This window comes from Orbicella faveolata, unplaced genomic scaffold, assembly GCF_042242905.1.
Source record: "Orbicella faveolata isolate gen_17 unplaced genomic scaffold, um_ofav_v1 contig_1, whole genome shotgun sequence".
In the NCBI taxonomy this organism is placed as follows: Eukaryota; Metazoa; Cnidaria; class Anthozoa; order Scleractinia; family Merulinidae; genus Orbicella; species Orbicella faveolata.
Window position 1 is genome coordinate 9,935,756 of NW_028301536.1, and position 27,998 is coordinate 9,963,753.

At 38.4% G+C, this 27,998-nt stretch overlaps 1 protein-coding gene and 2 pseudogenes across 4 annotated transcripts in view; 1 reads left to right on the plus strand and 2 right to left on the minus strand.

The window, feature by feature from the left end:
- Positions 1-27,998, plus strand: part of LOC110056911 (tudor domain-containing 6-like) — a 101,065-nt gene that overhangs the window by 39,099 nt on the left and 33,968 nt on the right. For all 3 annotated transcript variants that reach the window (XM_089288462.1, XM_089288469.1, XM_089288466.1), the window contains one exon: positions 7,201-7,300. In XM_089288462.1, the coding sequence (XP_089144588.1) occupies positions 7,201-7,300 (100 nt within the window). The remainder of the gene's footprint in view (positions 1-7,200; positions 7,301-27,998) is intronic.
- Positions 3,564-5,250, minus strand: LOC110042339 (uncharacterized; annotated as a pseudogene).
- On the minus strand, positions 8,084-10,644 carry LOC149118023 (uncharacterized; annotated as a pseudogene). The gene is made up of 3 exons (XR_016206858.1): positions 9,967-10,644; positions 9,594-9,821; positions 8,084-9,136 (listed from the first exon to the last, which is right to left on the minus strand). The product of XR_016206858.1 is annotated as an uncharacterized LOC149118023 (transcript).

The window sequence follows — 27,998 nt, forward strand, 5'->3', positions numbered from 1 at the left end:
TTGAAAGCATGGGAACAAGAACCAAAGACCTTAATCAGCAGCAAATAATATCACCAAGTGATAATTAATAGTTTGTTGTTGTGACAATTATCATTTATCATATTTATTTATATTTATTGTTGTTTTTCATTATTTATTACCACTGTGCAAAGGATTTCAATCTCTAATTATAGATGTGCACACTCCAATGATAAGAATGGCTTCGATGTTTTGCTCAATTGTAACCTTTTGGAAAGAAAAGCTCGACAATACCAGATGTTACCTTTGTTCTCATCTCATCCACTCACTTGCTAGCCTTAGAGAGTGCACAGGCATTAAGATCATCAGATATGATTTCAGTGATCCACAGGCTGGAAAGGACCTCTGTGACAGAAGAATTGCCACAGTGCAGAGCCATGTGCATTGTAACATAAATGAAGGCCACAACATTAAAGGTAGTGATATCCAATGGCGGGTTGAAGGGTGTTAGGCATCAATAATATTGTCAAGACTCAAGAGTCAGGCCAGACTATGAAGCACACAATGTCTGGGATCCTGTCTCTAAATTTTTTTAGCTTCAAGTCCAGAGGTTTGAAAGTGTAGAAGGCTTATGATATGGGCCCTGGTAAACGTTTCACAACTGCACAGAGGAATGGATTTGGAAGATCTCAAGGGCCTACAGACTTATGCATAGAGCAGCCCTTAAATGTACTGCAAGAGAGTCTGCTACTTTTACAGCTAAGAGTTTGACGTGTCAGCTCCAACAGCCTCAGTCTAGGCGTAGTTAATAGAAGGGGATTATTATGAAACTCAACAAAGTTCTTTGTTGTATGTTTTTGTTCTCTTTTTTGGCCTTGACCATGCACAAAACACAATTGTTGTATACTACTGACCGAATAACTGACCAATAGAAACGTTTTGGTTATGTAATTCATGCATAGTGTATGGGCGCAAAAAAAGATTTTGCATGGTTGTGGACCTTCCAACACAAATCTTGGCATCTTTGTTTGCCCCTTTGATGTTTGCCTGGCTTCACAACCATTCCCATCTATTAACTATGATCTAGGACCTCACAATCTATTGAAGGAGAGTCCAAGTTGTTAAAGATACAAGAGTGTATTCCTCCTACCCTGAAGAGGGATTCACAAAAGCATACCAATCTTTTGCAGTCTGCAGAGACACATGGATGCGGGTAAACACCTAAAGAAGTTAGAGAGAGAAACGGCATAGACAGCATCAAGATAAAATGGGTTGAAATCGCAAACGTCCTTTAGTGATCATGATCCACATGAGAAATTGAAGGGATGGGTCTGAAAACATCACGAAGAGGAACCCGCTTTTCTGAGATAGTGAACACATATCCGAAAAGAACATTCTTGGAAGGTGAGGGAACAGGACGAAAGTGTAGTGAATGAGTGCAGTAAGATGAGACTGTGCAAGACAGTGTTGGCAGGAAAATGTCCAGCAAAGAAGAGTAGCTTGCTGCAGACCAAATAGTCCAGTACTTCAGCATGTTGTCGGTAATGTACAGAAGTGGCCGACTAGCTATACACAAGGCTGATCTGAGTCCGTCTCAAGATGAAGCTGAAGAGATCTTGACCAGGCTTGCAGTACACAGACAGTACTACTTGCCAGCTACTTTACCATTCACCATGTAGAATATGTAACACAGTCTTGTGACCAGAAAAAAACGAATCAGTTATTTCACAGGGCTATGGAGCTACGGATATACACAGGAGGTTACTGAGCAGAAAAAAGGCGATGGCCAAGAGCCAATCAAGCTTCTTGAGTGACTAGAAAATTTTAAAAAGTTCAACCGGGCCAACCCTTGCTACACCTAAGGCACTGGTGCCGTGTATGTTGTCATGCGTGCTCGCTTGGACCCTAGGTTTTTTGATAATTTCAGCTACTAGATCTTCTCGAGGCTCAATTTTTCCTCAGAGTTGCAATTTTTTCACAAATCTTCTTACTCGCAGAGATGCGATTATTTACAGTGTTTTGTGCTAACATCTTTCAGGTATAACCTTTATCTGTGGTTAATTCAGTATAGGAACTTTCAGAAGAAAAACGCATTTTCATAAAAGCTAGCTAAAGCTCAATCTTATAGTTCAAGTATTATATACAACTGTACGTGTTTAACAAGATTTACTTGCATGCCTGATGCAGCAAAATGAAAATTTCAAGGGTTTTTTGAACTCGGAATGAGAGCAAACAGTAATTTCAGCAAAGAATACTTCTCAGGATTGATGAGTTTGTATGCCGAGTGTAAAGTAAGAGTTGACATTAATCAATTGCAAGATCAAGTATTTGACCTGTGATGATTGAGCAGGGTTTCAAGAGTAATCTAAAAAGCAAGATATGCCAAGGAAAACTCTCATCTAACTAGTCAATGTTTTAGAATTCAAACATCAGGGCCGTTCATTCCCATATTTAAATTGTACGAGTAGAATTTAGGTGTTTTGCACTGTTATTTAACCCTTGGGCGTACAAGCTAACTCGTACCCCCACTGTGGTATAAAGGGGAAATGGAAGGAACCCCCTCTGGTTTTTGTTCTGTTAACGCACAGCGTACTAAACTTACATTGATTAGATAGCCCTGAGCTTGTTCTACAAAATGATACCATATTCAATGGTTGTGATGTCATAATGTCAAATGATGTCATTTGACCTGCCATCGTGGATCTGCCACCTTGGATTTTACTTTTTTCTTAAAAAGTCAAGAAATAATGGAAAGTGATACAAAATCAAGCCAGAATGCTTATGAAATGTACAAATTGGTGAATTTCTGGAATTTGATGAAGAAAACTGGAAAAAATACAGAATTATGTCAAAAAAAGTTGATTTTTGGCCAAACCTACATGAAACTAGTGGTTGCTATGAAAACATAAAAAATGATGGACACACAGAATTGACATATCAAAATATCCGCGAAGGATGAATGAACAGCTAATGAAAGTTTCAGCCCCTTAGAGTAAATCTTCTTCTCAAAATTTTGAAAATACCTTATTGGGGGGATGACATCTATCCCCCACCCTCCCTTGTACGTCCGAGGGTTACAGGATATTGCAAAGAGTTTTGCATTCATTGATCTTCCACTGCCTTAAATAATATTCAAAGACTTTGTTAATGACATTAATATAGAAATAACTTTGATGAACTGATTCTATAATATATAATATTTTTAGATTTCGCCCTTGTCTCTTTGTTAAAACTAGCCTCTTGTCATGTTGTTTGAACAACTTTTATTACCAAAAAATAACAGATGCCAAAAATTTTATTCTTGATTTCATCAGGCCAAGGGTGACTCTAAACTGTGATGAAATTAGTTTTGATTTAGAAAGTTGGACGTAAGCAATATTTGAGTCAGAATTTCAGCTAATTTGCCTTATAGCTAAATGTTGCGTGACATGGGTAGGAAATGACATTCCTTGATTGGCACCTGTCACTTCAAATGACTTGAACTTCCTGGTGTGAACGAAGATAGGTCCAATCTTTATTTGTGTGAAATACCTATAAAATTCAATGTATTCTGTAGGCAGGAGTGGTGTTCAAATTTGATGCTTATTTTAGTGAAATTTTTGGGATTTTGGGCAAAAAACCAGGGGGGTGGTCTAACTCCTAAGGGAAAAATCACAAAGCCGGCTCACTTTGTCTTTTAGAGTTGTTGGGTAGTACCTTCAATCTGGCAAAGTTTCATCCAAAAAGGAGAGATGGCATTTATCACCCCTGCCTGGTCCTCTGGTAAACTCGGTCTTAAATGTTTTTAACTGGTGCGATTCCGTCAATTTATTATAAGAGCAACTTGCAATGCAAACACAACATGACTGCACGAGTTTGAGGGAAGAAGTTCCAGATATTTTAGAGACTGGTAACAATTTCTTAAAATCATGAAACAACACAACAAAGTTCTCTAGATCGCTTACTAGAGGTTGTAAACAAAATAGCAATGTACTCTATTTGTGCTCTGACATTTCCTGGAACAAGGTGGCCATAAGCTGCGCTTGCTGCTTCTGGGATTCCATAAACATAGTTTGCATCTATTGTAGTTGTTGCTGCATCTGCTGTTGTTGTAATTGTTGTTGTTGGTTCTGTTGCTGTAGATGTTGCTGGAACGTGGAAATCATCTGCTGTTGCTGTTGTTGCTTCTGTTGCTCATTTAAAAGCGACTGCTCACTTTTCTTAGCCTCCAGCTCTTCTCGTTTAAAGTTAAGCTCCATCTCACTATGCTCTTTTAAAAACTGGACTGTGTCGCTGCCACCTCTCCGCTTTTTACACCGCTTTTCTTCCGCTGATTCACTTGGATCGGAATTCCTCCTCTTAGAATCACCGAGAGTTTCCATTGACATTCTCCGCATCTCCTTTGCTGTTTCTTTGTCCTCTTTTAGTTTTTTCGCCTTGCTTTGGTTATCAAGCTGGAACTCTTGATCAGCGGCTTCCCATTTTTCTATGATTTCTTCAAGGGCTAAATCAAGCTCTGAATCTTCAGGGGAGATGCCAGTTCCATTTTCAATTTCACATTTTCGTTTTTTGGCTTTCTTCTCAAGGATGCTGTAACGATCTCTAACAGCTCTCTGTGGCACTGTGAACCCTGGATGAGTATTCCGATTTGCCGCTATTTGGCTCCACACCAAACCACGTTCTTTTGAGCCAACCCTATATCGAAAGGGCTCACAAAGAAGGATTTCTCGGGCTAGCATCACATCTTTTTGTTCTGTCCACTCCATCTACGAGTTGAAGATAAACTATAGTTGAAAAATAACTCGATGCAATTAAACCTTACACTATTCATGTTTTACTAAGAGATGTAAAATCATTGCGAAAAATAACGAAACAATTTAAGTTTATAAACTTTGCCTGCTTTGAAATGTCAAATGTAAAGAGCAGAAATTATTTTACATGTAAAACGTGTATTGCTAAAGCAATTAATTGCGATTTTTAACCAAAGTTTGTATCACCGCTCATTGAGAAAAAAACAGGTGTATTTTTAGACTGCCAAGATTACACACACCTTGTTGTGCTAAACATAGATTTTATTGCTTAACATAGATTTTCAACAAAATCTCAGCTCACTGCGTCTTTCATTCGACACATTGATCGGCCGCTCAAATACAGGAGTTTTGCCAGCTCCTTTGATAAAGAATCGTAAACAGCATTCTGCAGAGGATGCAATAATCTTGTATGTACAAGAAATAAAATCCAGGCGAGACAATTTGGTAGCGCGAAGTTTGTCAGCTCTTGTAAACATGAAAAAAATACATGTACACACTGTTCGAATACAAAATTCATCGAGTCGACTAAAAAAGCCTCTATAAACGAAATACCAAGACGAGGGGATTGCCAAAATAAAATCAATGTTATTTCAAGCTATAGCAATCTACCGATTATACGTTGAGAAAATCTGAAAAAACTAATTATACTAAGCGGCATTACGTTGGATGAAAGCAACCTCTTGGCTGAAGGCGAGTTTGACATGCGAAAAACAATTTTTCAGTTAAGAAAAAATGAGTCCAGGAATACTTCCAGAACATTGTTTTAAGCATAAAGGCAATCATTATGGAACTTTACCCTGGTTCGGCACCAAAATAGCACAAACGTAAGCTAAAAGGGATCAAAACAAAAGATTAAGTACTCACGTTTTCGTCGCGACGTGAAACCCCATGTTCTCACGTTCTCGACCTCAGGGCAGCATCAGGTCACAACGTGTTGTACATGCACGGTGACGTCTCGAAAGAAATGTCACGTTTCCGGTTGCCGTCGTCAGGCCGGCGACGTCTGTTGCTTAAGGTGCCTATTAGCACACCCAAGGGTGTGAGGCTTTTGCGAAAATCGAAATATTTTACCTGTGACCTCCCATTGAGTAACAGCAGTCAGAAAATTTTCTATTCTCCAACTTTTAAAGGGATTGCCTAAGCAATCAATAGAAATATCGAAAAAGTCTCACACACTTTGTTAGCCCATCAACTCCTGATTGACAATGTCCAATCAGTGTGGATGTCCGCTGTAACACAAAGCTGGCAATTCAGTTTAGCAAAGGCTTGCACGTGCCTATCAAAACGAAAATAGCAAAATATATTGTTATTTTTGGAATCTACCGTTTATTAGCTTAACAGTGATATAATATATAGTTTACCATGGTTTTCTTTAAAGCAGCGCATAAAGAAAGCATTTTCCAGAAGGCACCCCTGAAGGTCTACAGTAATCTTTAACTGCAGGATTGACAAAATGTCTAAACAGAGGTTTAAGATTACAGCTGGAATTTGAAGCCCAGGATAATCCCGCACCATTTGGAAATAATGCTTTCATATTACAGTGTAACTTACTACGTTTGCAAAATGAAAACAGTTTTCCCTATTAGGAACTAGTAAAATGTAACGACAGTCAGGTTGGTTGATAACTCTCTAGGAGCTTATCTGAGCTTTGTTACTACATTAGCATATTAGATTATTAAACTTGGATGATGTTACTTTTATCCCGCAGAAAATACATTGTACTATTGTTCACTCATTAGGCTTACTACACTGATACTTAAAATAGTCAATGAAGTTTAGTGTTTGTCTCACGACATAGTCACTGAAAAACTAGATCACAACTTTTCAACTGCTTACTGCTTGTCGTCAGGCTATGAGGTTGACTGATCATGCAATACCATTTGTATCATGAAGATGGGACTGTGATTAATATAATTGTTATTTCAATCAGCCATTGATCTGGTCTGAAGTTGGTCCCATGGTAGTCCGCTTCACTAGTGACAGTGGGAATTCCACCGTCCATGTTGTTAAGTGGATGGCTTGCCTGACTCTTTGGTTGTACCAGTGAGGTTCTTGATTGATAAACTTGGCCTTGTTCCAAAGTGGATAGTGCACATTCTCTTGGGCATGCTCTGAACCAAGAATGAATGGTTGCACATTCACTGCACATGGTGCATGTCAAGATTTGTTTACCTTAACACTCGTGTATGAATCTGTCACCTCCTTTCTTTGAATTTCTTTAATTTGAATATTTGCTTTGATACTGCTGAAACATCACACGAAAAACTGCTTTCACAAGTTTTTGCTTCTCTGAGATTTCAAAGTACTTCCTGAAATACTTTGAATTTTTGATGAAAGTAAAAATTTTTGTGAGAGAAAAATTGGTTTGTGTTATTTTTACACAGTACTAATGGCGGCTTGTTAATAGCCAATTCACAGGGTAGCTTATCATGATTTCTCTTTCTTGTAATAGGAAAGTAAGCCAAACATCACAATCAACAAAGTCATCCCTTGAGGCTTACCAAGGAGATGTAAGACTTTTTGTGGGCAGAATTCCTCAGCAAGTGACTCAGGTACTGTACTGCATGTGCATCAGTGGCCACTCAGTGTAATAGAATTCAGCTGTGTGAACATTCGTTGGCAAATTCCTACAAGATACCATTATTTACAGTATTGTGCAAAAGTAATGGAAGTGAATTTCAACAAAATTCCTGGCTTTTTGGGGCTTTTTTGAACAAATTTTGCTTAAAACGGATATGTCATCGAATTTCGTTGCATTTTTGTGATGCCGATTGTTCCAATCCACGTGAATTGTCGAACAATAATTTGTTGTGCTCTATAATTTGTCGCAAATTTGTGGGTGATAATTTGCTCCTCCAAATATTCGCTGCAATTTTTTGAACGATAATTTGCTCCTCCCGAAAATTCACTGTAATTTTTCAAATATTCTTTAGTCCATCAATAGGCTAAAAGCATTTTCAAAACACAGTTTGCTATGAGTGAAATATGGAAATGACGTTTCTAAAGATCAAGCGCAAAAAAGCCGTTAATCTGCTGAAATAACATCACAACTTGATGAACTGTTAGCTCTGAAATTCGCCTGGTTATTTCACAAGGAACGCTAAATTGTTGACTTGATCCAAAACCTCAAATTACCACAGTTCCGATGCATACATGCACTTGCTGTTAATCACTAAATACACTTGTCAAAATGTTATTTTCACAGCATATAGAACCACACGATTTTTCCCATGCCATCCCCAATCTCCGCAAGGCCTTGCACTGTTTGCTGTCATAGCGACCAGTCATGTTTATTACTGTTCAAAGAGGAATCATTCGCTCATTTGACATATATCTAATGTTGCAATATAGTATCTTTAATCTCTTGGCATGGTATATCTTTAATAATGATATTTTAAGGCTGTAAAGTAAAATAATCGGAAAGTGAGGTACCAGATGCATTTTTATGCTGTTAAACATGACCTATATTTCGCCGTTATTTTTCACACGCTTCATAGCTGTTTTTAAAATGGTTCGGAAAACCACTATATGAACATATCTGAGATTAGTTTAAAGCGAGGAATAAATTAGAGTGGTTGTTCCACATTTGTGTGAAGTTTGAAGTCAATTGAGTTTATTTTAAGACTTAAAGGGCATGTAAACCCGAAAAATGCTATTTTGGGGACCACATAGTCGTTTAGTACATACATGACATCTGTCAAATCTGTAGATCTTTTGTTCACTTTAGCCCGTTTTTACGTTGAAAAATCGCTTCAAAGTTCTAAACATCCGCCATCTTGAATTGCGCAATCTAGCAAATGACGTCACGGGTGGACCTTTAATTACGGGAAATCAAAGGTCTTTCTTGAACACGTTGTGAAATAAGCATATGTTTACATAGTTTCTTTTGGAAAAACACCACATCTTCATTATGGTAAAACGCTGTGTCGTTAGTTTTGCAGTAATTCGAACAAAACAGGCCATACTATGCATAAGTTTCCATAAGACGCTAATTTGAGGCGGCAGTGGGTAAAATTTGTTCAAGGCGGAAATCGAGCCTAGTGAAAAGGGCCGATTTCGTAGAGCCGACGGAGCATTCGGTTATTTGCAACATTCATTTTTCTCCGGATTGTTACGAAAAAAGTTTCATGGTAGAAATGGGGCTGAGAAAGCAAAGTCCTTTACTTTCTGGTGCTGTACCGACGATAGAGTCTCCAGCAGCAACAAATTCTTGCGACAAACGAAAGCGGCCTATCCAAAATGAAGGCAGCAAAAACCGGAAATGGCTGACAGTGCCGATAAAAGGCCTAGAAGAAGTAGAGCTCTTCAAAAGCTGGAGGTTAATAGGGTAAACCACTTTATCTGCTATTCTTCGCAACACGGGTTATCTCTGCTTCCTTTGAGAAACCCTGCAAAGAAACAGCAGTAGAACAATATGTGTCACGCTTGCACATCATTGAGTAACCAGAAAGGTAATTACGGGAAACCACGTTTGTGCCTTTGTATACGTTGAGCCCATTGCTGCCAGTGCTGTAACATATTTTCAATAATTATGATGTAAATTAGCAATCACCTTCTTATCCCTCACTGGGTTGGTGGCTTCAACCCAGTATACGTGGTGCCAAAATCGGCTGGAAAGGTGCTTCGGATCTTGTTTACAGCACAAGATGGCAGCGCAACTCGGACATGTTTACCAAGATAACCCCAGCACCAACGAACAAGTTGCCGATAGGCAATGTATCGAAATCTCCACGAAAAATACAGAGAAATAACTATCTACACTAGTGTTGTACTAAAATAAAACCAGTTACGGCAGAGGTAAATCTGACAATTGAACCGCGATGGTTAAAATAAAAGTAAACGTACTCGTTTCCTGTGTGATTATCTGTGCCGTGCTGCTGCCTGAATGCGTAATAAGCAGTTTCAAGCACCCAAACATCAAGACAGGTTGACTGAAATCCTGGATGCTAGGTAATACATTTCATTTGTATTTCTGGCCTCTGATTTTCTACTTTTTGCCAGAGTTGTCCGATTTCAGCGCAGCAAACACTTTCGTGAGCAGTCGGCATTGGCTGACATACTTGACACTCGCACCTTTTAATGCACCCAAGAAAGGTCGGGAAAAAAGACAACAACAAAATTTGGTGAGCTTCTATTTGCGTGCTAATCTGACTATGCGCCAGCTTCAATTGATGTTCATCTGCTAAAAATGTAATTTAATTGCAAAATGATTAAATACCAGTCTGTGTTTCCAAGACGGTCTGAGTTGTTGTCATCTGGTTCTGGGCTGGCTTCTTGTTGATCGTTTTGTCGGACCCTTCGTGGCTCAAATTGATACGGACGAGGCCCAGATTGTCCCACAGCTGCAACTGAATTTTCTACATCACTATCATACAAATTCACCAAATTTGAATCGCTGTCATCCGAAAAAAAGATCCTCCGAGCTACTCCCACTTTCCCGATCCGCCATAGAATTCTCATATGGAATCCCTATTGCGCAATGTTTGTGTTCCACCGCTTACGTCACGTCAGATGGCCATTGTTTTCACCGGAAGTGGATTTTTTCTCGTAAAAGCTGTTTTTCTCCTTAACGAAACCCAAACGAGCAAAATAAATGCCAAATTCGTTTTCTACGTTGCTGTTTGCGTCGAATAAGAAAAACTGGTATTTTTGGGTTTACATGCCCTTTAAGCAGCGCTTCGTCCTCGCACCTTATTTCGGTCATTTTATTACACGAAAAACCGCACTTTGACCGCGCTTTCAAGTTTTCGCGAATTTCTGAAAAATAAAAATTCGCTGGAACCTTTAAATATGATTTTTAGAATTAGGTCACCTAAGGGTATCTTTGGGCAAAATATGAGCGATTTGTCAAATGGGACGTTGACCGGCGTTTCTCGATCCTAACAGTCAGCCATTCTTAAGAGCTGCAAATTAACCCATTGACTCCTGGAGCTCTTTGCCAAGAATGCATTTTTTGGACATTTTGGAGATTTTCAGGCTGAATACGGGCCAAATTAGCTCCAATCTACTCAAGAAGGCATTTGCAACATGACAGCATGCCTTTCTTTCCATTAGCATCACATTTTATGACATTTTTGCACGGGCATGCACAGAAATCAAAATTTTGAAAGTGAACTACGTCTTGAGGCTTTTCGATATTTTAAATTTTTTTTGTGTCTTTCCTTTTTGTCCTTTTGTTTTCTTTTTGCTGCAGTGATGGACCTCCTACTGGGATTGCTCCCAGTTCAAAATATTCTGAGAAAGCATCATCGAGACGGGCAATTTTTACCATGGAGTAGCCATGTGTAGTCGCAGGAAATTTGGCTCTGAGTTTTTCACTCAACTTTTTTAGCATTTTCGTGCATATTTCAGGCTCCATTGAGCCGATCACTCTGATCTGGGTATCATTGGAAAGATCTTTTCCTCCTGCAGAAGTTGAGCATAGATGATGCCAATTTTGGTCAAAGGTGATGACGTCAGAAGTGTGGAACAAAGGCCAAGGCTCATCACAGCCAGTTACGGGCAGTACGGGAGTCAATGGGTTAAGCTATACAATGTAGTTTAGGGTATACCCCAACTATAGGGCTAAGATATTTTTCAACCCTTTTTAATCTGTGATTGTGCAGCAAGTTACGAGTTGCAGAGGTGGATCAGATAAGGGAAATTAGGGTTATTTGATCATCTCTTAAACCTCTCATCACAATCCCCCTGCTTTGCTAGGCTCGATTTTCGCTGCTTTCTCGAGTCTGGTCCATGTTCCTCCCCGACAAGAGACGGCTGGATGCCTGAGCAGCAAATCATGTCTGTGACGTAAATTCATAATTTAATTCTTGCAGCACTTCAGGTGGCCGGAAATGTCATCTGATGACAATCATAGGCAGGCCCACATGACGCCTACAGCTCGTAAAATTTGTGGTGTTTTTGCCACTTCTTTTAATTTTTGCCCTCCAACCTATTTTGTTTCACATTATTGTTGTGGAAGGGCATTACATGCTGTGTTCTATAGAAGCGTTTTTTTTTTTAAAAAGTAAAGCAGAGCTGTTTGACTATGATGTAGCAACTGTCATGTCAAAGGTCACACATATGTTGTATGGTGTGCATGGTGTTGACACCATGTTTATGTTTTGCTAGTTGGGTTTGCTTTGGCTCATTTCGAAATTTAATTTTGTGTGGCTTCGCCAGAGACTGGTGTCGCTTCCCTTCAAGAAGACTACCGTACACTGAGTGTTTTGTTTCTTGAGATCGATAGTTGCGTTTATCCCTCTCTTTGTTGACTTTGTTCGTTATCTGACATTCTGGCACCACATGATTCAAATATAGATTCTAACGCATGAGTCTGTCGACTATTGTGCGTGTTGTATATGCCACTATGGTTTAGATCAGGCAAGATTTCATCAGTTGACGGTATTTGGTTAAATGTCCCACTAATGCGATCGCACTTCACATCGCACAACTTCTTTGCTACTGCAAGAAAGCTAATTTATGCAGTCTGCTCGATTCGCGCAGGCAGATTCCTTATTGGTTGACTTTAACAATGCCAACTCCACGAGTCCAGCCGTGAGTTCGGGGAAGGAGCGCGGGCTCCTTTCCCGAACAGTGGCTGGTAATCGAGCCTACTGCTTTGCGAGGGTATAAATCACTTGACATCTCTAGGACAACGTGTTACGTAACTGTGAGTGTTGCACTAAAAATGGAACTGTTACTAAAAACTGCTTCAAATTTAAAACTTGTTAATTTGTTGCTCAGTGAAAGTGTTAATGATTGTAACTACACGTGAATATATGAAAGATATGTTTGAACTGGGAAGAAGGATATGAATAGGCCATGCGCACGGTGTTGGTGTACAGTCACTAATCATTGACAAATGTCCGACTTTTACTCAAATATTTTTTGTTATGGACTGAATGTGAACGAAAATAATCGTAGTCATAGATTCTCTGTTATATCAGCTTGTGGTGTTGTTGTTTGAATCTCCTCTCTTTTGCCGGGTTAGCGAGTAACAAGCAGAAACATGTACATGACTCACTGAAATTCTTCATAGGCGGCGTTACATTTTCAATCCCAAACGGTGCAGAGTTTGCAGCGTTCACAGTGTTTGCAGTGTTTACAACTTGTCTAACGTTTGTTTGGTTTCCCGGTGTTAAATCGTGTCAAACATTCCGTTTCTGTCGTTTCTATCGTTCGTTTTCCTTCTATCGTTCATTTCGTTTTGAATGTTTAATTGCGCACCTCAAGTTTATTTATTCAAAGACCTACGTGATCGGTTGACATCGCGAGGGATTTCCAGGGACCCTTCATGCGAAAAACTGGCTTGGTAAACAAAACGATCATCTGTTTGTTGCAACTAATTTTGTAGTGTTTTGAAATGTTGAAAAAACTTCTAATGGGTTGTTTTGTGCAGACAAGAAAATGCAAGTCAAAATTGAAAGATCTTATCTTCCGCTGAAGTTAAGATTAACTGCTCGATTACCCATAAATAATGTCACAAAAATTAAGATATATCAACTGATAAAGCTGTTAAAAAAATTTTAAAAAATGGATAAATCAGTGGTAAACCTTTCTGCTTCATTCAATCTGGAATTTTACTGGCTGTGGGAACCAACGATTCTGATTGGCCAGCCTGTAATTGTATTTTATCAAGAGTCAACAAAAAGAGTCGACACAATCGTTTCGTCTGGAATCCGTCTAGGTTTTTTACGAAGGCACAGGAAGTTTTGTTTGTAGTTTAAAACAAGTTGTCATGTTAAACATGCCTTAATGTAACAGAAATTGACATGACATGAGTAATTTAATGCTGCCACTGAAAGCACGAAACTTTCATCTGATCCCATGTTCACTGAGTTCAAACTTCTCATAACACTGGCTCGTCGCACAGTAAATTTAGGAAGAGCAGCGTGGTTCTGGTCCAGTTTAGGAACAAAAATGATACTCCAACAGTCCTCCAAGTACCGTTTACAAGCAATTTACTTCAAACATTTTGCACGCTTTTTCAGTGCATTGGGAAAGCAAGCTTGCTAATGCTTTCAGTGAAATAACTCTCAACCAGTGTCTAAACCCATCCTTGAACAATGTTGATGAACATTTTAAATGGTCTGCGCGTTGGAAGATTCATAAACTATGTAAAATTTGCATTCGTTGTGCTTAAACTGTGCCTGCTTGTGCCTGCTTGTACCTGAACTGTGCATCAATTGAAGCTGAAGTCGAGATTCATGTGCCAGTGGCAAGTCACCAAGTAACAGACGCAAGAACGACACCAAAGATTTTTTTTAACACTTTATTTCAAACACATAGCACTATATTACAATATAATTTACTTAACCAAATTACACTACTTTACACAACTTACACTACATTTCAAATAGACTACATTAAACTACGTTACACTGCTTTACGTACATACGACGTGTAGTCGGTGAAAATAGGCTATTACTTTTTTTTACAGCGAATACTGTGCAGATCATAAAAGGTTTTTTTTTCCTTTAACTTACAATTCCCTTTTCTGTACATTTCGAGGCATAATTACACTTGTACGTTGACTTAAAATCCTTCTAAATGATACTTGAATTCCAGTTTCCTAGTAAATTCGTTCAAGCTTCCTTGTTTTGAACTAAGCTTATTGTTATAAATATAGTATTTAGCAAACAGAAGGACATAGTTAAGCTTTTTTAACATCTTCGGGGATGAACCGGGGTCAGGTTCATTTGATAATTTCCCAAAGAGTAATTCAATTGTGTCAAGTGAGTAGGAGATGTCATTTTCCTTGTTAAACCACTTAATTACTTTAGAGAAAAATTTTTTTGACCATCGACAATGGATGAATGAGTGGCTTATCGAGTCAGACTCCTGACAGTACACGCATGCACTGTTGCATTCTATACCATACAGACATAATTCCTTTTTCGTTACAATGATTCTGTGTAGAAATTTAAAGTAGAATTCTCTTAGTTTATTTTCTTTGCAGATGCCTTTAAGGTTTTTGAAGTAGACACTAAATTCTATATCACTAGTCTGCAAATCACGAGTCCATTTTCCAGGCGCCTTAAGTTCTACATCTAATTTGTTTTGAAAAAACCAATAGTAATCTTTACTCTTCATTTTCAGAAGGTACACATTTATTGAAGGTGATAGCAGGAAAAAAATGTTTTCTGGTGAAAAAGTAAATTTGGCATCCAGGTTTTGCATTGGTTTTTCAACAAGTCGCCGGGGTATTGCTGAAACTACTTGTAAATACTGTAGGAAACTGCATTTTAAGTCATACTTGTGGGTAAAATCACCATGCGAAAGAAAGGTGCCATTCCTCGTGAGGAGGTCGTGTATCCGGAAAATTCCTTTTTGAAACCACGATTTGTAAAAGAAAGTCTTTTGATCAATAAGAATTTCTTTATTGTTAAATAAGACCAAGTCTTGCCCAAGGTCAGATTCATAGGAGGATTTTACTTCAAGAAAGAATTGCAGCATTGAATTATCAGGGCTCGAAAAATATTTGAATTCCACCTTGCCGGTTGGGCAAGTAACTCTCAAATTTTGCTTGCCCGGGGCACTTCCCCGCTTGCCCAAGTTTTCAAACTCATAAATAATTCATGAACCCAAAAATGTCAAAACTACAGGCGTGTTTTAATGTAATAAACCCATCTTGACTGTAGTCCTCTTAGTGCTGATCACTTTCATGTTTACGCCATTATATTGTAATACTTCCACAACTTTTAACTTCTTCATTCCGCTTTTATGAAGTTGTACGGTTTGTAATAATTAACTTCGTTATCATACAGCCTTGAATCAATCTGTTCAATTCGTCGAAGATCGCGTTCGACTCTTTGAATGTCCACCTGCATCTTGTCTAGCTCCACGAAATCATTGTGAAGAGAAGCGCGAGAAATTTATAACACGCAGAATTAACAACAAGTCGCCTTCCCACTTCAGTTTTGACTCAGGCACAGTGTCGAATTTGAAAAGCCGGCGAGAGCAAATTTTTTCATTTGGGTGAATGAAAAATAGTTCCAGGAACTCTGAAAGTATTTTGATGACTTACTTATCCATTTCTTTTTAATAATATAATAGTTTTCATTTTGCGCGGCGGCGCCCAAGTATGTTATCACTAGCAAACTTGCATGTTTCGCCGAAAACAGAGGTTTACGTGGATTTTAGCATCAAAAATGCTGGCTTCGTTTTTGTGGTAGAAGTATGCGACTTCTTTTTGTGTACAATTTCTACAGCTTTAATATATCGTTGTTGAGTTAAGTTCTGTACAGAGAAACTGGAAAATGCTCGTAGAAAATTGCTAAAATTTTAAGAAATAACCACAGCATTTTCGTGACAACGTGGCTATTTTTAATCCTGGAAAGATAGTTGATCAGGGCAGATTTTGATTGCGTGCTAGGCAACCACTTCTCAGCCGTGAGCGCGCGTCACGCAATCAACAAAACAACGCTATGAATTGTAATTATCGTCAAGCTTTATCTTAACACTTGCATTGATTACCCTTGAGCCTAAAATTAACCTTTTCTTCTCAAAATCGTTATCAAAAATTTAGTTGGCGAACGGCTTGCCTGGGTCCTTGCCTGTGGGGCAAGTAAGGAGAGAAAGTTACTTGCCCGAAGGGAAAATTTACTTGTCCCGGACGACTGGACGGGTTTTTTTTTCAAGCCCTGATTATAGAATTGTGGCATACCAGTCCGCTCAAGAAACTTCGAATCATAATTGCATCTTAACAAAAAATTAAGACCGCCGTACATGTCAAAAAAATGGTTTGGGATTGTTTTCCAAACCTCGTTTCTTTTGTCATCTTTAGCTAGAAGTCGCGATATCCAAGTTAGCCTTAAGGATTTTGTCATTACATCTGCGTTTGGAACACGCAATCCTCCTTTTTTGTAATTTTGATACATCACTTGACGCTTAATCTTATCTTTCCTTTTTTTCCAAATGAACTGAAAAATAGATGTACTAATGGTTGGGATACAATTCGTAGAAACATCTAGAATTGACATAGAATAGACTAGCTGCGGGATACCGAGGCATTTTGTGATTAGGCATCTGCCTAGTATTGATAGATTCCGAGATCGCCAAACCTCTAGTTTAGAGCCTAATTTTTCGATTTTAACCTGAAAATTCTTTTTATTATTTTGTTCTTCATCATACGATATGAAGATACCTAATGCTCGGACCGGTTCTTTAGGCCATTTAATTCCAAATGGTTTTTCTTCCCTATCACGCCAAGGGCCAAGCCACAAAGCTTTGGTTTTAGTGGGGTTTAATCGTAAACCGGAGACATTCCCAAAGGAATTTAACACTTGAGTTGCTTTCTCAACAGAGTCGAGGCTACTGCAAATTAATGATGTATCTTCGGCAAATTGACTTATTTTGGCTTCGGAGTTGGAGATTTTGATTCCTTGTATTTGTTTGTCGTGCCGTATCTTACATGCTAAAATTTCAGCTCCCAAGATGAAAAGGTAAGGTGACAGAGGGCAACCCTGCCTAACCCCTCTTGATAACTGAAAATAATTTGTGGAAAATCCATTGTTCAGAACCGCACTTTCAGGTGTAGTATAAAACGTGGAGACCCACCGTTTGATGCTGTCACCAAAGTTAAAGGAGATTTAAAGTATTCTGGATAAAGGACCATTTGATGGTGTCAAATGCTTTCCGGAAGTCAAGTAAAAGTAATATTCCAGTAATATTTTGTAGTTTGGTCTGTTCCAGGATGTCGTTTATCAACCTTATATTTTGACCAATATATCTTCCTTTCGCAAAGCCAGTTTGGTCAGGATGGATTATCCTTGGTAAAACATTTTTTATTCTCTTTGCTATTACTTTTGACGCGATCTTGTAATCTAAATTTAAAAGTGTAATTGGGCGTCAATTTGAAAGTTCTGACAAACAAGAATCGTCCTTTGGCACAAGAGTTATTACACCTCTGCGTTGAGATATCGACAGCTTTCCTTCTTTGTATGCAGTGTTAAAACTATTTACTAAGTCGCGGCTCACTAAATCAAAGAAGCAATTGTAGAATTCCGCTGTGAAACCATTATCTCCAGGCGACTTACCAGCGGGGAAGGTTTTTAAGACTTTGGAACATTCCTCTATCGTTATGTAACCCTCTAGGTCCTCTCTTTCTTCGTCTGTTAATTTATCAGTTTGCAGATCACGCACAAAATCATTAAAGGTCTCATTGTTATCCTCGTCATGCGAAGTATATAAATTCTCATAGAAGGATTCGATTTCTTTCATTGTCTCGTCTTCTTCAACAAGTATTTTGCCGTCTTCTCTTTTTATTTCCTTAATTACTTTACGGTTGAAATTCCTTTTCTCTAAATTAAAGAAGTACTTTGTTGGTTTTTCACCTTGTTCAACCCACCTGACTTTAGATCGAAAGATTGCACCTTTCCCTTTGGCTTCGTAGATACGTTGAAGTTCGATTTTTAAGTTGTCGTAATCTTCAATTTCAGCGCTTAACTGTTCGTCCGTATTACAGTCGTCAATTTTAAGTTCTAAAGCTTCCAAACGCTTTTGAAGCTCCGTTTCTCGAATTCTCCGTTGTTTTTCTGTGTCTTGAGTATGAAATGGTGAGACGTCTTATTTCCATTTTAATTAATTCCCACTTTAACCGATCTTCTTTCAAATCTGAATACTTCTCAAGTATAGCCGTGTAGTTTTCTTCTTTAAGGTCGACATGTTCATTGTCTTCCACTAGGGAGTTGTTGAATTTCCACAAGCCGGGACCACGCTTTTCACTAAAAATTTTAAGATCAAGTACAACGGCTTTATGATCCGGGGCATTTGAAACTTTCGTATATGTTTTAACGACCCAGTTTTCGACTGATTTCGATACTAGGAAGAAATCAATTCTGGATCTGACTTTTTAGCAATTTGGACTCATAAGTAAAGCTTCTTTCATTTGGATAAAGCTTCCTAAAAACGTCGATTAAGCCAATGTCATCCATTATCACGATAAGGTTATCATGATATAAAGTTGGTCTCCAAGGAATACCGCCCTTTTTGTCAAGGTAACATTCCAATCTCCTCCCACAATAAGATTACTAATTTCCGTATGTGACATCAGGTATCTATTTAAAGTTAACAAGAATTTCTGTTGTTGTTGAGAGTCATTTGGAGCATAAATATTGCAGATTGAAATTTTGCCTGAATTGTAGATCAAATTAAATGACACAATTCTGCCGTCAAGATCCTTACCGGTCACTTCCACTTTCTGTTTGCTTGAAGGATTTATCGAAATAGAAACTCCTTTACTATGGGTTGACCCATGGGAAAAGAAAATAGCACCTCCCCACTCACTTTTCCATATCGATTCATCGTTTTCTTCCGAGAATGTTTCCTGGAGAAGGTAAATCTGACAATTTTGATCTTTCAGGAATCTAAAAATACTCCTTCGCTTAACTTGGTTTCTTAAGCCTCTAACATTTAAAGATAGGATACTAATTTTCACTTGCGTCGACATGACCGTCACATACTAATGTTGACAAACAATAATTTTATCATGGGAAGCAACAACTGATAAGCAGATTTGAAATTCACAGGTTCGCAATAATAACAACTTATGATTAGACTGTCGTCATGAAATAAAAGGGAAGAAAACAACAAAATTACACTGACGAATACAATCGAAACAAACACACACACAAAACACAAACATATACAAGCGTTTAACTGCATGCTATCTAAGAGCGTAAAGGACTTTGTGTCTTATCCATCCTAATTTGAACTCAAAACGAAAATAATAATTTATCAGTAGGGCTTAGAAATAAAGATGCGCTAAAGCGCAGTCGGGCTAGCTTACAGTCATACGTTGTCGAGGTCTTCCTTGGAATGAATCCGTTTGGGTGCGCCATCAGGCGAGGTCTTAAATTCATAAATCTTGCCGTCCATGGACCATACACTGACCAAAAGTCCATCTTTTCTCATTTGGTTGGCTTCTTTCATTAAATCTTTTCGGAAGGACGTTAGGTTTTCGTTGATGTAAAGACGTTCCGCGGCCAAAACCGTGGCTGTTGTGGAATGTGGAAACAACTGTGTAATCCTCACATTTTTAAGTTCAGTTCGCTTTTATAAAGTGCAGTTTTCTTCTTGTGGCTGATAAACTTTACGATTATATTCTTCGTTTTGTTCTTTCCACTGTATAATTTATGTGAGATGTCGATATCATCACTCTGGATCGGAACATTTAACACCTCACCCAACTTGAAGACCACATCTTCCGTGGAAGTATACAAATCTTCGGGGACGCCGTGAATTTCCAACGAGTTCTTGCGTGTATACTGTTCAAGATCATCTTGAATTTCTTACAGCTCATCAACCTCAGATTTGTGATCATTAACTTTCTTTCTGAGTGCTTGTAATTCTAATTTCATCGCATCGTTAGCCTTCATCGCCTTGCTCAGAGACATCGTGAGGGAATTCAGTTGTTGTTCTTGAAAGCGAAAGGAAGATTTTAAATCGGCCACCTCGTTTGCCATTTTTATGTTTTCGATCTGTATATCTTTAAGAGTGGTTTGAACGCTTGAAAGCATATCTTTTATAACTTTAACACTTGGTTCTTGCTCAGGAACTGTTACGTAGAACTGGACCTCTGATTCTTCATCACCCTCGCCGCCATCTTTATCGCTGGCACACTCAGTCGCATCCATGTTGGGTTTCTTGGCCGAGTTTGATTCGTCTTCAGTGGAACCTCGTTCGCCTCTTTGTGCTTACCTCCTGACTTGGTGTTGCATACTTAAATATTTACCTCTTATAGCAAATTTTGCTCGAATTTAGGACGGAGTTGGGCTCCGCTCAAAAGTTGCGTCCGAACTCTACGGTGACACGCATGCTCCATACGACACCAAAGATAGCTCAAAACCCGGGTTCTAAACGATACTCAAAATAGAAATCAAACGAATGATAGAAACGTTACGAACGTATGATAAAAACAAAACGAATGATAGAAACATTGCAAACAATAGAAACAATCCAAACGATGGAAACGAAATGAACCAAACGAACGATGCAAATGTTTTCACAAGCTGGACAAAACGCTTATGTTTAACATTGAAATTCGAACCAAAACTTTGGTTCAAAAATATGAATGTAATGCTAGAAAATCACTTTTATCTTTGATTGTGTTGACTTTCTGTGAAAAATACCTATTCGACTTGAATCTTCAACTCGTGTACACCTCAATTTTCAAGACTTTTGTCTCAAAATTGTAACGGCAACGGAAAGGATGTCAAAAATTTCAAACTCGTTCACTCCTGTTTTTATCATTAATTTCCTGTGTGGTGTTTTCATTTTTTTTTCAAGTGAAAGTAACTAGATATTGTGGGATTTTCTCATTAGGAGATAAATGGGTTATTCCAGAAAAAATACACACACCCCCGACGGATGGCAAACTGGAAATTCTCGCGGGAGGGGGGTTGATGGCTCGGGAAATCCGGGCGGAAGGGGGCATCTAAACCTAAAAATTCTTCCTCGGGGGTCACTTTTAACTTTAACCTCGATCGATATATTTTAACCACTTAAAAAAAGAACTTTGCAATGAGAAATCTTGTTGAAGAACCAGCGCGTCGATTAATGGATAACAACAGCTTTACGACCGGATAAAACACCGTCGACTGAGCACGCAACACCTGGAACATTTTTACGGTACCCAGGCCACCCGTGCCCGTGCTTTGTAACATCCTCAAAAATGCGAAGAAAAGACGACTTAGGTTGGGAGTCAGTTGTACTTTATTGTTTTATTCAGGCAACCCAAGAACTCGTTTTGTTGGCTAACATGCGTGTGCACAATTTGCGTATAATTTCTTTCTTACCTTTAGGATGTGTAACCGTAAAATCGTGGTGACGAATTTAGCATTGGAAATCTAAACGACCTCGCAAGAGTAGAACTTGTTTATAAACAAATATACTTATTTCGGCATTGTTAAGTTCTTTAAGTATTTCACATTGAAGATTCCTCGTCGGATCTACAGGAGTTTTAAGCAGTTTTATCTAGGCTGCTTCCACTTAATTATCCGTGCCTTACAATCGATTTGGTAAAAGACAAGTTTATAGAACGTGGGCATTACGCATGAAAACTTGAACGCTTGAAAGAAAGGCAAGAGTTCCAGTTGACCTACAGACCCATAAAGGTAACGAAATTTAAAATTAATCTAGTTTGAAAAGCTTTCTTAATAAGCTGAAGTAAATGTCACACTAACCGTCCTAACAACGGGAACTCGATCTTGTAAACACGTGCCAATGTAGGCCGTCTTGTCACAGAAAACTGAAATTTTTGTTTTATTTATAATCGCCTTAAGGACATTTTCGCTGTAATTTTTCTTACGTCTACATAATTTTTAAGACTTACGAATTTCTTATCTTGTACATTTGTGATGGTAGAGAAAAAGGCACATGGCGTTTTAGAGGAGAGTGTGAGATCACTTAAACGTTAAACACGATCGTTTGAATACCGTAATCTGATTTTTAAAATGTTGAAATTTAACCCGTAAAATTCACAATATTCGCCGAGCTTTTAAAATTATAATAAACAGGGATCTTTTGGATGAAACGTTACATCTTTTCTATTGCCTGTTGTTTCCAGTTAGGGCCTTTAAAAAAAAGATGGAAATCCGGGCAGGAGGGGGGTCCTTGAGCTTGGAAATCCGGGTGGCAGGGGGGCTCTGGCGGTCTGGGAAATCCAGTCAGAGCGGGGGGGGGGGGGGGTCAAAAATACTTGCCATCCGTCGGGGGTGTGTGTACTTTTTCTGGAATAACCCAATGCACATATAATTTATTTTCATTTAATGTCGTCAGATTGTTATAGCTGTCCTTAAATTTTATACTCCACCGTGTTTTATAGCGTTACATATTTTGTAACGGCTCTACACCAACACCGTGCGCATGGCCAAGAACGCTGTGGGTTGATATCTGGTGTAACTTTGATGATCAATGTCTTTGAAGCTCATATCTATTAGTTCAAATAGCTCAGATTACATTCATCAATAATAGATGAGCTTGGGGAATGGTGCCTGAAAGGGAAGGTGGGACCACAAATCAATCCAAGCCCAATGCGTAGGGTATCCATGACAACCCTGTGAGCGACAACCACCAGGCACTGTCACACTGATCTGAAAGAACAGTGGAAGCAAAGATACTTACCTCATTCTTACCATGCTAAGGGGAGGTACAGGCTGGGAGTAAAGTCAGCGAGAACTATCCGGTAGCGAAACAAAAGGTGCGGAATGACTTGACGTCTGAAGCCAAGCTGTAAACATGCAAAGCCCCCTGTGCAAAGCCCCCAGCCAACCCGCACCAATGCCCATGGAGCGACTGCTGGTCAGCATTGTTTCACGTTTAACTTTGACTAAATTACATTTAACCACATTTAATTGTGTTAAAATTTCCGGTTCATGTGTTGGTCAGGAAAAGTTTTAATCTCAGTTGTTTGGGCTTACGTCATGCGATGATGGAACAGATGCTGCAAAAGATTCATTCAAGTCACGAAAAGATTGGCTTATATCTCAACAGTGTGTTACTGCATCGATAAGCAGTTTTTAAAGTGCTGCTATCATTGAACATAGGCATGCAAGGCATGTAAGAGTTTTTTTTTTGTGACTTAAAAGCCCTTGAGGTAGCAGTACTCAGTGGACTCAACAGTTATGATAAGGGTAACTCATTCACGTATACTGGTCCCAGATTCCATTCAATGTCATTATAGAGTTTAATATTGTTGTACAAACTTTGATGATTGTTGTCCCTAAATATTTCACAATGATTCTTCAGGACAACTCTTTTCCTTCTTTTTCTCCTTTTTAGCTGATATCCCAACAAAATACTTCATGAAACAGATATGCTCTTTTCGAATACTACTTTGTCTGAATTTGTTAAGTATAAACAACCTTGGAACAGCCACAGTACTCTGTTAAATAAGCATCTTATCTTTCTATTTTACCGTATAGCAATCTTAAGTCTTGAAGGTTCTCGACATCTAAGCTTGCGTCTTTCAGTCATACCTTTGCATCATCCGTTACACACGAAAATGAGTGGTAAATTGCTTGTTTGATTGATTGCAAGTATCCGTTTTCAAACAACATGTACGTGTGTTCGTGTGTCGAGAATGTCATCTCAAATGACGTCTTCAACTCCAAGAAAAGCTGCTAAAATGGGAGATAGCCGAAATCAAGCGGTCCTTCTGATTTATTGTAGGATATGGATTCTTTTGCTATTCGCTTGGGGAATCTTGGCAAGACGTCTTACATATCTATGAAGAATTTATTCCGAACGCGTTACACGGTGTGGCATTTGTCAACTACAATGAGCGTGACACAATTGTTTAGCGGAGAATCTTCATTCTAGAACATGTTTCGAATTTTGCATCCAAAAAGTTCTCTGCTGTCTTCGGAAAACAAACTTGTATTTTGCTTCTCCAATCAGCAGAAGCAAATCCTCCTTTGTTGAAACAATGGTGGAGGGAATCGTAAGCTCTCTCATCTCTTATATTTGTCAGTTCAACATTTGCATATTTGCATTTCTTTCGCTGTTGCGCAGGGTTGATATATCAGACTTTCCTCAAAGCCAGTAGGCAAAATTGCAACAACTTCTTTATCTTCTTCTTCATCATTTCTCGGGAAAATCATGGGTTTGCTCACCGAGCACTTTGATCTTTTCTCGCTTTAACCATTTTCGAGTTATTTTTTTATGGAAAAAAATACCTCTTAGTCGGCGCATTGGGTATGTTATGGACGGGTCAATGGATGAGTGAGTGAGTGAGTGAGTGAGTGAGTGAGTGAGTGAGTGAGTGAGTGAGTGAGTGAGTGAGTGAGTGAGTGAGTGAGCGATGTATGTATGTCACACCAACAAGATTGGATCTACTATAAACAGCCAATCAAATTTCTTGTTGTAAGGGTAAATGGTATGTGACAAGATTTGTTCCCCGACACAGTTTAGAACGGCCATGATTATTCTTCTATAAAAGAGGAGGAAGTATTCATACACTGGGCTTACTTTGACATTTTCTGTTGGTTAGGCTGAGGATTTTAGTTACGAACAAGATGAGCCTTGAGGTTTGAAACAGTTCGTGAGTTCGTAGTATGCAAATGCAACAAGACATTTTTATTTATAGTTACAAAGGTAACTTGATACTTTTGTTTTTCACAAGGAGTAAACTCAATTAGAGGTCACGAATTGTCGATTCTAGTTCTTAGGACATGTTTTAGAGGAGACAAGACTATTTAGATTTGAAACAGTTCTAACGTTTACAATAGTAAGTGCGGGTGACGATTGTTTTGTTCTTGTTGCATGCAAATATAACAAGATATTTTTATTTTTTAGTTAGAGAGGGTAATTTGACACCCTTGTTTTTCACAAGGGAGTAAATTCAATTAGAGCTGATAAATTGTCACCACTCTTTCCCACAAGATGTTTGCTATCTTTAGTTACAAATGGTAACTTAACACTTTTGTTTTTTATATAGGAGTAAATTCAATTAGAGCTGACAAGTTATCGGCTATTGTTACCAGGATATTAAACAAAAAAAGCTTTCATTTCTGGACGGTTTTTACGTCTCTGCAGTAGCAGTTTATTTTTATTTGAAGGGCATTTTATGACATTCTTTTCAGTCCGATATTTTTAAAGGTAAAAAGTATCAAAACTGCTCAAATGTTCTTTGAAGACTGCATGGCACCAAGTTAAAGTGCAATTTAATTAAATCAGACTTTCAATGTGTCAGAGAGGTTTTTTGTCATTCTTTCTATTTTCAGTGCAGTAGTGTTGTCATGTTGTGTTGTGTAAAAAGGGTAAACTTAAGACTCGTATAGAATGCGAAAAGGTCTCTTAACTTGCGTATTTTTGAGCAAAAAGTCCTCTTGGGGGTTGGAAGGGCTATGTGATTGGTGAGTGAGGGGGTCATGCATGTGCACGTGTCACACCAATCACAGTGTGGGTTTTATCAAAGAACGAATCAAAGAAAAAGAATAAGATGGTATCTACCTTAATCTGGAGACGTGTCAGATTACTGTACTTTGTTCAGTCAAACATTTTATGTCTTACTATTTAGCTATCTTACCATTACCAATGTAACATCGTATGTACATCATAAATTCTCAGTTTCTTTCTTGCTGTACATGTACATTGCAACCAAAAAACTTATCAAATTAACCAAATCATCACTGTAAACAGCTCCATGAATGCTCCCATCTCCGAGACTTCACACAAAAAAAACTCTTGCACGCCTTGCGTGCCTATGTTTAACGAGTGATAGCTAGCGTAGCGTAGCTAGAATAAATTATAGCAGTAAGTGGAGGAAGAAATAATTCACTCGCTCGGTCCGTCGGTCAGTCAGTGGATGGGTCGTAAACAATTTTTGTGTGGTAATTCCGCTGACCAGGGTATTTCATGAGAGGGCTGACCATTGTGAACAGAATACCTTCCAAAGCGATAAACTGATCTTTCACATTTGGAGTCGAACAAATGATCCCAAATTAAAGAATATTTGGTAGGCAACAAAGGTGGTGGTTGTATAATTTGATCCATTGATAGCTTTGTCATCGGTTTTTAACAAACTTTGCCAAAAATTACATGCGATGGTTTTACTCGAGAATTGTTTTTCTTCCACAAAGAATTATTTCAAATTTCCATATCGTCTCATTTTTATTTTTATTTTTACTTTTACCTATTTTGCTTGAACATTTTTATTTTCCTTTATAAAAGCAAACCATCCCTTGTAGCTCTGAGGAAAAAACGAACCGCCAACCCTTGAATCCAACTTCCGATTCCCAGACTGAATCCTTACTGCTGCGCCACCCTGCAATTTTAACTTGTTATTAGGGAATACAGCTATTAATTCATCACAGTTTTGTTGAAACCGTTGATAGATTAGTGATTACTGCAGGCTTAAATGATTCGCAAAGCGAGCTACTACAAATTCAGATGGTTGTTGTTCTCTGCTGGGAATCACTCAATATGCTCACCAAATGACTTGTTTGACTGGCCATGTTATCTATTCATGGATATTTTGGATGCTGGGCAGATGTTCATAGTCACTCTCCATTGGAGATCGCTGTGCTCGTGCTCGTGCTTGGAAAAGTCAGCTGACTACAAAGCGCATGGCTTGTTTCAAAAAGCTTAGCCATTCGCCAAGTCTGCTCTTATGTTAGTAATTTCTATCCCTTGATTCAACATTATTTTTAAGTGCAGTGAAGAAACGGATGTGTTTGTGATAACTTAAGTCCTAAGGACAGAAACTTCGATATCAGAATCGCCCTAGGCTTGATAGGGTAATTTTAAAGGAAAGGAGACTTACAATAAATGTGGATTTGGTCTCATTTGGAAGAAATTAAGGTCATTATAGTTATTTATCTGTTAAGTACGGTGTACAAAACAGATTCAGATTTTTGTTAGAACTCGCTACAGTCATAATGATCAAAACAGCTCAAGTGTTCCACGTAAATAGACTTTATTTATTTATTTATTTATTTATTTGATAAACAGATTATGTGTAAATTAATGACTGCTGTTTAATTTATGCCGTGTCAGGCGACCGTGACAAACTCCTAAAAATGTTTTTAACCACCCTTGTAATAACATGATTGTTTAAAATATTACGAGTTGGCATAAAAGCCTTCTGATAGATTGAAGCTGTGACTTTCCCTATGGCTGTTTGTATGATTTATGATATTTCACAAACAATACCTTTCAAATGGCATTGTGCATGTGTTGTCTTTAGGTCTATGATTACTGTTTTACAAATAGTGATATGAAACGGTTAAATGCATTTCTTCGCATCATCTTGAATGAAAATTTATTGTTTTTGAACTTCCTATCACATTTCGTTTATTTGGTCATCTTTATTTGCGGGTTTTACATTTCAACGAGTGTCGCACAGGGGTATTCTCTTGATGCGTGATTAGCTGATTTTATTTTCTGTAAAACGTGAATTTAGGAAATTATTCTTCGTGACTCGTGACCTGAAGGTTTTGCGTGACCCGTGAAGAACCTGAATTTTTCACCGATATTTGTGATTTTATTACTCTATTCTACGTGATTTTCAGATGCAAGTCCTCTGAATGGTTAGAGTCATCTATTGAGAGTGATTTAAGTATGCGATTTGCAATATGGTGCCTTGACTTAGCCATTCGCGATTTCACTTTCTTCAAACACTGCTTCTAGTGTAAGTACAGGTCATTAAAAAGAGTATCTTACTTGCTTATTTTTGTGATGCAGGAAAACGAAATTTTTATATCTGTGATCCGTGATCCTCTATTTTTTCCATCCGTGAGCCGTGCCAGAGATCCCCCCTGTGCGACC